Consider the following 11,612-nt stretch of genomic DNA (forward strand, 5'->3'; position numbering starts at 1 on the left):
GTTTCATCGTAATCTATACCCTGTTCCTGGGTATAACCTTTCGCCACCAGTCTAGCTTTAAAAGCTGCGACTTCGCCATCCGAATCTCGCTTTCTCTTGTATACCCACCTACTACCTATAGCTTCGAAGCCATCAGGTAGTTCAGTTTTCTCGTATACATCCATAGCAGTCATGGATTCTATTTCAGAAACCATGGCGTTGTACCAAGAATCTGCATCTGTATCTTTCATAGCTTATCTAAAGTTATCAGGGTCGATGTCCTTTTGTTCATCAACAGGAAGAAGATCCGAAGACTCTTCCAAGAACATAAATCGATCGGGTTGAACTACAACCCTCCCACTACGACGAAGCGGCGGTGGTACAGCTGTGACAATAGTTTGTGCAGTATCCTACGGTGCATTCACTTGCACACTTGGCTGGGGTGATGGAATCGCCTGTCCATTGCCTTCGATTTCTTGAAGGACAATCTCGGACCTTGACTTGTGTTCATTTATATAATCATGTTCCAAGAATCGTGAGTTGGTGCTAACAACCACTTTCTGATCCTTAGGATTATAAAAATAAGCACCTTTCGTTTCCTTAGGGTATCCTATAAACAGCATTAACTCGCATCTAGGCTCCAATTTCTTCGCTTCCTTGTCTAGCACGTATGCAGGACAACCCCATACCTTTATATGGTTCAAGCTGGGCTGACGCCCTGACCATAACTCGATAGGAGTTTTAGGAACCAATTTGGACGGTACTCTATTTAGCAAATAAACCGCTGTTTCCAAGGCATATCCCCAAAATGAAATAGGCAATGATGCATAACTCATCATTGATCGTACCATTTCCATAAGAGTTCTGTTTCTTCTCTCTGCTACACCATTCTGTTGGGGAGTACCCGGTGCAGTCAATTGGGATGTAATCCCACATTCTGAAAAGTATTGTAAGAACTCGTTTCCGAGGTATTCGCCACCGCGATCAAACCGCAATGACTTGATAGATTTACCCCTTTTCTTCTCCACTTCTGCCTTGAATTCTTTGAATTTCTCAAAGCATTCAGACTTGTGTTGAAGTAGGTAAATATACCCAAATCTTTAGTAATCGTCAATGAAAGTGACGAAATACTCATACCCTCCACGAGCCTTTGTGGACATCGGTCCACACAAGTCAGAGTGAATCAACTCTAACACATGCGAGGCCCTATTCCCCTTAGCCTTAAAAGGCATTGCCGTCATCTTTCCTTCTATACAGGATTCGCAGGTTCTAAATGGAACAGCTTGAAAGTCTTTCAAGACTCCATTTGAAACGAGCCTTTGGATCCTATTTAGATTGATGTGGCCTAACCTTAGGTGCCACGCATGCGTATATTGTTTATGAGAATAATACTTCCTCTTATTCGGATTAGGACAGATTTGTGATGTAGATGCAACATGGACAGAATTTTTAATTGGACATGTAATAGTATAAAGAGAGTTGTTCAAAATTCCAGAACAAATAGTCATGTTATTTTTCATGATAGAGACGCCTCTATCAAAAGTAACAGAATATCCATCCAAAAACAATTTTGAAAAAGAAATTATGTTCCGCCGAAACTCCGGCACATATAAAATATCTCTCAAAACTAAAATGTCATCACCAAAACATAAAGATAAATCTCCAATAGCAACAGCTGCGGCCTTCGACGCATTGCCCATGGAGATGGTGATCTCATCACTTTCGAGCTGCCTTGTCGGCTTGAAGCCCTGCAAGGTGTAACAAACATGATCAGTTGCCCCCGTATCCACTACCCATGAATGAGTAGAAAACGAAGCTAAACATGTCTCAGTTACTAGAACTTGTGACGTACCTTGTCCCTTTGCCTTGAGCATCGGACAATCTTTCTTCCAATGCCCAGTCTTGCCGCACTTGAAGCACTTTCCCTTTCCCGTCGGCTTCTTCACGCCGCCGGTAGGGCCGTCCACTTTGGCTTTGCCACTCCCACTAGCTTCATTGTCATTCTTGCCCTTTGGAACTTTCCACTTCTTTTTCCCGCCTTTCGACGAAGAAGTAGATCCCTTGGCAACGACAAGAATCTCTTTCCCTTTCCGCGTGCCTATGACTCCCTCCGCCGTAACTAGAGCATTCAACAACTCATTAAGAGTATAGTTGACCTTGCTCATAACGACATTGAGACGGAAGTTCTCATAAGATTTGGGGATAGTGTTGAGGATGATATCGACTTTGGCTTCGCCTTCGATACCCCCTCCTAGCAGATCAAGCCTGTCAAACAAATTTATCATATGCATGACATGATCCTGCACAGAACTGCCATCGCTCATACTACATGCCAAGATTTCTCTCATTATGTTAAAGCGGGCAGATCTTCGGACTCCCCATAAACCTCAGAGAGATTTAACATGATCGTAGCCGCATCGTCCATGCCCTGATGCTGGAGTTGCAAAGTTTGCGACATAGTCATCATAATATAGCACTTGGCCATATTATTCGACTTGTGCCACCTCCTATGCGCCTCACATTCCGCATCAGTCGACTGGTCAGTTAAGGCCGCGGGACGTGGAGTGGTAAGCACAAAACTGTGCTCATCAGCGTCAAGAATATACATTATGTGGCGTTTCCATTTGGTATAGTTAGGACCGGTGAGAGGATTGCTAGCTAGAATATTAATGATCGGAGACATAGACATATCTGAAAGTAAACAATTTAAACATGTAAGAACATGAAGCACATAGTTCGTAACAGTAATATTGTAACCTTTTGATAAAACAATATTAATGAAACCTCCAACGGCTCAAAGAATTCCATGTGCAAGCCACGTGGGGTGGACAGTTACACACGAACTCCTTAACCAGACTATTCATCTAGTCATTTAATTTCCATGTCAACTTAACCTTTTGACAAAAGAAATTAATAGTTGGCACTTTAACTAGACCATATCATCATCAAGAAGGGACTCCTTGGGGAGTTGTACATTGTACTTGATATGATATCTAAGCAATGACCACATTTTAACCTTGAAAATTAAATTCTCGAAATTGACATACTCACTCGGACCATGCCGCTTTCAATTTAATTTTCTTGGTTATCTTATTTAATTCCATTCTCCAAAGTACTTGTGAAAATTACACAAATAAGCCACGTGGGGTGGACAGTTACTGCATAACTCCCACTACTTTAATGGTTTAAATATTTTTTATAGAAACCTCTTCTGACAAACTTATGAAAACAAATATGAAGTAAGCCACGTGGGGTGGACCGTTACTCATATTGCTAAACACTTTGTCTAGAGACCGCATGTGGAGGTCTGGAAATAATTTCAATTGCTTAAAATTATTAAAACTGCTTAGTATTTTTAATTCAAAAGGTTTGTTCATGCTCAAGCACATAATCCTAATCATGCTTTACTAGAGCGCAACATGTAAAACATGCTTGCAGAATTCTAAAACATGCTTAAGAAAACGATAAACCTACTATCATGCTTGTCTAAGCGCAGTTAATAAAGCATATTAACAAGCAGAGACGAACAAAATCAGGTAAAGAGCATAAGGGATTAACACCACCGCATGCAAAGAACAGTAATAAAGAATTAAAAATTCTTCATGACCCATTCGTGGAATCCCAACATCTATTCTATTTTTAAAGAAAAATAAAATAAAATAAACCCAAAAACTAAACTTGGCCCGAACACATTAGGCCCGTCTTTGGAATTAGGGTTTGGGCCCCCTAGGGTTTGAGACACGCAGCTAGGGTTTGGAAACCCTAGCTGCCGCCGCCACTTCCCAAAATAGCCCTCCACGCTCGGCAGCAGCCCGGCGTGCCAGCCACCAGCGCGAACGGCCGCCCGGTCGGCAGCCCACCAGCATCATCCGGCAGCAGCAGCAGTCCAGCACCTCCAGCAGCTCCAGCGCACGGCGACAGCAGCTCCAGCAGGCGGCAACAGCAGCGGCAGCGCGCCGCCCGCCGGGCGCACAGCGCGCAGGTGCGGCCCCGGGCGCGCACTGCCCCTGCCGGCTGCTTCCCCGTCGCTCGCCCAGCCCCAGCCCGCCTCGCCTCACCTCCAGCGCACGTCCAAAACCGAGAGCAGCTGGCGGCGTGCTAGCACCCGCGCGCGCGCAGCCCCTCGGCGCCCGCAGCCCCATGTGCCCGGTTCCGTGCGTCGCCTCCTTACACCGTTCATCGTCGTTGAATCGTCGTCGTTCTTGTCTCGTTCCTCAGTTTTACAGATTACAACAGAAAAACAAATACAATTTGAAATCCTAATCTAACCACGGATTTTCTCGCGGTGAAAAACGATTACAACGTCAAACGACGTATTCCACGAATCAACAGACCACGAAGAACAACAGCAGAAAAAACAACGCACATTATTAATCGTACATAAATTAATAATAGAGCCAAGAAATTAATCCTGGGCTTTGATACCAATTGAAGGAATATTAAATTGAATTAATGTTCCGCTTTGCCCGATGATCGTTTCTTGGTTATTATTAATTTATCATACAACGATTAATCTTAAACATGCTCCTATGAATTTAACAGCTGCACATAGGTGTTGGGAATTACTTACTTGTGAAGCGGATGCAGAGGTCGTTGATGATCGTATCGAAAGACTCCAGTTTTGATCTTCTCGACTGTATCACGCTCAGCTTTCACCGTTGGATGGACAACGAGCTATGAAAGTCCCAAGCTAGAAATCACCCACATTTCCTGCGCCTCCTTTCTGCTCTCAAAACCCTAATAATTATCAATGTGTATTTCCTGAGAGCTGACAGCTGTATTATATAATACAGAACAGATGAGGGGGCGCCAGTTACTATGCCTGGGCGATTTCTAGCCCTACTTGGGCTAGGAGACATTGGGCCAGTCCAGGGACCATATACAAGGAATAAAGATGGGCCTCAAATAAATTAATTTATCTATGGTCAGCCCAGACCATAATTAATTTATAAATATCAGTTCATTCCACTAAAGAACCGATATTGACTTACCCCTTTATTGCCGGTGATGAGTCGGGGCTTGTATTTAGACTTATTAAATCCTCGTATTTAAAACATCCGACATCCATTAATTAATTATAGCTCTGACAACCTTAATTAATTAATCTCTTTGTAATCCTTAAGCAGTACCACTCAAACCTTATTATTGCGCCTGAATTTAATCAACCTGCAGGGTTTAGCGCAATAAACATTATTGAGCTCCTTAAGGGGATGTCATTATCCTATACGGATACGAGTACTGATACAGATGATCAAATATCATATATTAACCGCTATCACCCAAGATACAGAGTACTCAAGTTACTATATAACTCTCGCTCATAGTAAGTCAAAGTGATAAGCGAATCAACATATATATCTGAAATCTTATTAGTATTAAGATCTTATAAGTTACCGAGATCTTGATTCTTCACTTAAGTCAGATAGAAGAATACATCTCACTGTGGTCCTATCAATACGTTATGACGTACCAGTATAGATAAGTAGTCAAGACAAACTACTTCTATCTATACCGCAGCCTAAACCAATAACTTGTCCTAGAGTTATTTCGGCTATGATTATATTATATCTCTTAAGGTTATTCCAGTTATACGGTCTTCTGTGATCTACAACACACCATATAATCTACTTATATAGAGATAAAGAACATACATATGCAATCATGAACCCAATCAGATAGGAGATAGAATAGTGAACACATGAATCATTGTATACAAGCATAAAACGTTCTTGCTTTCAGTATACAAATCCAACACTTTATGACTAGTGCTGTAGCCTAAAAAGGTGCCTGGTGAAGACCAAAACTGGAGCTTATGATCATTTGTAGGTCTTAAGTAAGGATAACACAAACAACCAAAGACTTTCAAAATGGAGTAGTCAGGCTTTTTGTGAAAGAGTTTTTCATATGGAGAAAGAAAGTTCAAAAGTTTAGAAGGAGTTCTGTTAATTATGAAAACGGAGGAAACAAAAGCATCATCCCAAAATTTCGTTGGGAGATTAGCTTGAGCCAAAAGGGAGAGACCCATTTCGATAATATGTCGATGTTTGCGCTCAGCAAGGCCGTTTTGTTGAGGAGTATAAGGACATGAGATTCGATGTAAAATGCCAATGTTTTGAAGAAAAGTGCTTAGACCTCTATACTCACCCCCCCCAGTCAGTTTGGAGAACCTTTATTTTGTGAGAAAATTGTGTCTCTACCATGGTTTTAAAACGTTGAAAAACAGCTTGAACATCAGATTTGTGTTTCAGTAAATAAAACCACGTGAAACGACTGTAATGGTCTATGAAAGAAACATAATATTGATAGCCATTCGAAGAAAGGACTGGAGAAGGTCCCCAGAGATCACTATGGACAAGAGCCAAAGGTTCATTATACATAGTGTTAGAGGGAGTATAAGGCAGCCTATGAATCTTTGAAATAGAACAAGAGTGACAGAAATAAGGTAATGGCATTGATTGAAAAGAGATATTACATTGATTGAGAGCCTTTTTGACAATGTCTAAGGCACAATGCCCTAATCTCCTATGACAAACCTCTAGAGAGTCTAGTCTAGAACAAGATAAAGCAGAAGGAAAACTACTAGCTAAGGCAGATCTTGGATGAGTAGAGCTCTTGATTGAAGGAGAGAAAGCTGGAGAAGACTTATGCAAGGTAAACTGGTACAGTCCATTCCTAAGGGTGCCCTTGAGAAGTGTTGCTTGAGTGTCCTGGTCCTTAACAAGGCAAAAGAAAGGGTGAAATTCAAAGAAGACTCCATTATCAAGAGCAAATTGGGATACACTTAAAAGATTCTTTTTAATCTGAGGAACATGTAAAAGATACTTGAGGATAAAGTTTTTAGAATGAGAAGATGAAGACAGAAGAGTATCACCAACATGAGTAATAGTAGCAAGAGAACCATTTCCCATTTGAAGTTTCTTACCTCCCTAATATTCGGATGCAGTGTGGAAGGCATTATAATCATGGGAAACATGATTGGTGGCACCAGAGTCCGGGTACCATGTAGAGGAGCTGCCATTATCAAACCAAGATTCTGAAGTAGTGGAAGGGGAAGGAAGTTGAGCTAGGTTTAGTCCAGGCTGTTGAGTGAAATTGTTGTGGGCAAAGTTAGACTGAATATTTCCTTGAGTTGACGTAGAAGGCCTCATGGTATTGGATCTAGAGCCTGGAACGAAGTTGGGCTCGAACCTATGCCAGCATCTGTCAGCCGTGTGTCCAGTGATACCACAAACTTGGCAAATAGGCTTGTTATTGCCATATCTGCCTCCACCTCTTCCACCACGGCCACCATTTCTGCCTCTTCCACCAAAACCTCCTGAAAAACCTCCTCTGGAAGAGTTGTTATGGTTTGAAGCTGTGTTGCCTTGATGAGTACCTTGTATAAGATTGGCTGATGGTTGTGAGCCTTCAGTGTTGATGACTTGAGCTTTAGCAGCCTCGATCCTGCTTTCAAAGCTTAGCAGCAGAGAGCTTACATCACCGAGAGTCCAAACCTCCGGCTTAGATGTGATGGTAACCATGACAGAATCATACTCTGGACCTAATCCAGCAAGAGTATGCATGATTTGATCATCATCAGACACCCTATATCCAGCAGATCCAAGGAGATCACAGCATGTCTTGATTTTGTTGAGATAATCCCTCATACTTAGGGCATCCTTCTTCAAGGTTTGCAGCTGCAGTTTGTACTGCATTACTTTTGCTTTGGATTAGTTGGAGTAGTTTTGAAGGAGAGCTTCCCAGATCTCTTTGCTTGTGGTGAGGCCAACCACTAGAATCATGGTGCTCTCAGTCAAGGAAGACTGAATCCAAGCTTAGAGAAGTTGATCTTGGCGCACCCAGCTGATATACTCACGATTTGCATGATCTTTGCTTGTCGCCTTTTGTTCATTACATTCAACATAGATTATTTATAATGCATTAGACATTTAATGTATGAAAATATTACAAGTTTTTATTATTATGGTTCCAATAACAAAAATATAATTATTTATTTATTACTATATACTGTATACAAAAAAAAAGTTCCAGGAACTACCGCCCTCGAACTCTTGTACAGGTTCAGCCCCGTAACAAGAATTCCTTGATCAGCCTCTGCTAGAAATCCCTCGAAAAATCTTCTGATTAGCCATGAAACTTGCTCGTACCAATAGAGAACTAGGCTTCTCTTCATGAGAGAGAGATGGTCTAGTGTAGGCGGTTAATGAGAGAGAGAAAGTAGTTTTGCATTCTACTTTTATTCTCGAATAAAACCCAGGGTAACACGCTTAATTAGACTGCAAACTTCAAAATTTGCAGTCTACTTTTATTTAAATGGGATCCTTTGTCCCAAAATATAGTGTGTACCATCGTGTACCACTCTTATTATGTTATAATTTTTAATTATTTTTTATTCAATTTTAATTTATTATGCTTTTATATAATATAAAGATAATTAACAAGGGTACACTAATCCATTTAGGGTTTATAATTATTTTTTTATATTTATTTGAATTAATAATAGATTATTTGGGTTCATTAATTCAAAGTTAGGGTATATAATTTTTTTAATTTTAATTTTTCAATGATAAATACTAATTAGAGTTTATAATATAATAATAATTTTTATTTTTATAAAAAATAATTTATAAAACAAAGAAATGAAGAGTGGTACACGTGGTATACACTATATTCTGGGACAGAGGATCCCATCTGACTTTGATTGAAGCAATACAAGCATCTACACAACGATCAACTATTAGAGATACATCTAGAATAATGGAAAACAAGCATTTCGATGCCATTAAGGATGTGATGAACCAGTTGATTTTCCAAGCGTAAAGATGATATATAGAACTGACACAAAATCGATATATATATACGCAACTCCTTAATTATCTCAAACAAGTGAGGTGAAAGAGGATGGATTCGAGGGCTCTGGAACTTCGACTACTCCTTCGAGCATTTGACAGACTTTCTTCATGGTTGGCCTAAGAGCTACATCTTCCTGAACGCACCATAGTCCAACCTTGACGAATCTTTCCAGCATTTTCCCATCTCTTAAAGCCTCCTCGTCGTTTTTCACGAATACATCCAATCTTCTCTCGACAAAGCAGTCCCAAGCCCAATCAGTTAGAATCGGATTTTCACCGTCTCCGAATTCAAGGCCATCTTCGATGATCTTCCTGCACGATATGATCTCTAGTAGCACAACTCCGAAGCTATAAACATCCACTTTGACTGATATCTGTGTGTTCCTGAACCACTCAGGAGCAACATAGCCTTTGGTGCCTCGGATACCGGTCAGCGTCTTGCTCTGATTCATCGTCAAGAGCTTAGCCAACCCGAAATCCGAAATCCTAGCGATGTAGTATTCGTCAAGGAGTATGTTCTGAGGCTTTATATCACAATGGATGATTTGGGTGCTGCACTCTTCATGCAAGTACGTTAGCCCCTTAGCAATCCCCAGACCCATTTGAGTCCTTAGGCTCCAGCTCGGCCTCAGATGGCCGAAGAGAAAGCCTGCAAGTGTTCCATTGCTCATGTATTCGTATACAAGCAAACGATGAGACCCTTCGTCGCAGAACCCAATAAGGCTCACCAGATTCTTGTGGTGAGTTCTACCTATCACATTCACTTCTGTCTTGAATTCTTTCTCTGAATCTTGAAACATTCTATCCAGCTTCTTCACTGCAACCATGGTGTCGGAACCCATTGGCATAGCCCCTTTGTAGACGATTCCGAAAGCCCCTCTTCCTAGTTCGTCTTTGAACCCATCAGTAGCCAGCTCGAGTTCTTTATAAGTGAAACAGCGTAGGTTTGAGCCTGAAGGATTGAGAGCCGGCAGCTTTTTGTTGTGAACGAGGAAAATAAGGAGGCAAGCTGCAGTAATGAACAAGAAGTTGATGAACGCTGAGCTGCCGAAAAGCACTGATATCACAACTATCAACGTCTGTCGGTCTCTTCTTGGACGTTGCGGATTTAGTAAAGGAACATCCCGCTTCCTAAGCTTGAGAAACGCTATTAAGCCTTGAGCCGTGTTAACTCTGCCATTGGAGAGCGGCAGCTTCTTCTTCCAGCAGCTATTGTCTCTGTATATGGAAACATCACAGAGACAATCATTCAGGCAAGCGCTTCGGCACTGCTCTTCACTGCTCGGCTTTATTAATTGGTAGTCATTTTTAGGCCAATCCGTGTCCTTTATGATCTCCAACTCGTACTCTTCCTGTGGTAGCGAACCATGGAAGCAACCCTGCACGAAATTAGGCTTGCAGTCGCTGTTAGGATCAGTGGGATCAGCAAGCGAGAATCCTTGCGGGCATTCGCAGACGGGCCTCCGATTCTCAATTCTGCAGACGCTGTTGTAGCCACAAGCCCCGCTGCCCGTATCTCCGTTGATGAACATGCAGATGTTATCAGGCCAAGACCTTGCAACAGACCAACTCGGGTTAACGTTGTTACCCAAGTTCTTGGGGCGATAATACTGTGTGAAAACTCCATTGAAATCGAGAGTTGCTCTGTAGTAATTCTCGGAAGGCAGGGGAAGCGAAGGAGGACTAAGAATCTGCTCCTTCCCATTTCTCTTCAGGATGGAAATTAAGGCTTCACTCTTGAACACCACGCGAAACCCAGCTTCCGAAGCGTTCTGCTGAGAAGAAGTGAAGCTGCTGTAGTACTCATCGTCGAATTCCGAATTCGAGGGCACGCTTTTGGTGTTGAACACCAAATCTCCAGCGTTGTTGATGGCGGCGTAGAATCTTCCCATTGAAAAATTTTCCTCAGTTTTCCGTGAAACGAGCGTGTCGCCGATCTCAATCGTCTGAGTGGGCAATATTGTATCGGTTGGATTCCTAAAGCTCTCCCACAAGATGGAAGAATCGCTCCTCCGCCGTATAACGAAGTTTCCGGTGTCATTCATGGAGGCATAACCGACTTCATCGGCAGGGCCGCCGCCGGTAGTGTTATAGAGATGCCGGCCCTGAGGATCTTCAAGGATGAGACCGGTTGCGGCGTCGAGGCGCAGCGTGGAGCCACGTGGCACCGGGTAGCTGCTTCTTTCGTACCAGACGATGGTTTTTTGAGGGATCTTATCGAACCATATGGAGAGCACGTATTGATTATAGTTACCTTGAAGTTGTTGAAAGCCGAATGCGAAATCTCCGTTGGAGGAGCGCCATGGATTCGAGTTTGAGGTTGCTGTGAGAGAGGTTCCGACGTTTATATTTTGAGCACAAGTGAAATGTGGAAAGAGAAGTAGCAATGCTGTAGATAGTAGGATGATAGATGAAGGGAAAGCGGCCATTGCAGCTCAAGGAAGATGAGAGCGATTTTTTGATTAAGTAAATAATGAATGATATATAAAGGATTCTTGAAAGATGCTGACGAATGGTCTCTTTTCTTCTGTGGAGTTTAGGCAGTCAAGTGGAGTTTACATAGGAAGACTTCCACATATTGGTATATAGTAAGGTTATTTTTGTAATTCGCTTGGTTAATCTTAAAATAAATAATTTATATCATCAATATTTTGTATTTTATCTACCAAAATATAAATACAATACTAATCTCAATACATATATATTAGCATAAGTTTTTACTCACTTTGCCCATTTATAACGTCCCAATTTCCTTTTTAGAGCGTTAAATACAATACTAAT

At 41.7% G+C, this 11,612-nt stretch overlaps 1 protein-coding gene and 1 non-coding gene across 2 annotated transcripts; both read right to left on the reverse strand.

Moving 5' to 3' along the window:
• Positions 1 to 7,426: 7,426 nt before the first annotated feature.
• LOC131019243 (small nucleolar RNA Z247) lies at positions 7,427 to 7,562 on the reverse strand. Its single transcript, XR_009100163.1, has one exon. It is a non-coding gene; the product is annotated as a small nucleolar RNA Z247 (small nucleolar RNA).
• A 1,295-nt stretch (positions 7,563 to 8,857) lies between these two features.
• Positions 8,858 to 11,260, reverse strand: LOC131018668 (G-type lectin S-receptor-like serine/threonine-protein kinase LECRK4). The gene has a single exon (XM_057947381.1). The coding sequence runs from the start codon at positions 11,258 to 11,260 to the stop codon at positions 8,858 to 8,860; it is 2,403 nt and encodes an 800-aa protein (XP_057803364.1).
• Between the last annotated feature and the right edge of the window lie 352 nt (positions 11,261 to 11,612).

Source organism: Salvia miltiorrhiza, chromosome 3, assembly GCF_028751815.1.
Source record: "Salvia miltiorrhiza cultivar Shanhuang (shh) chromosome 3, IMPLAD_Smil_shh, whole genome shotgun sequence".
NCBI classification, from domain to species: domain Eukaryota; kingdom Viridiplantae; phylum Streptophyta; class Magnoliopsida; order Lamiales; family Lamiaceae; genus Salvia; species Salvia miltiorrhiza.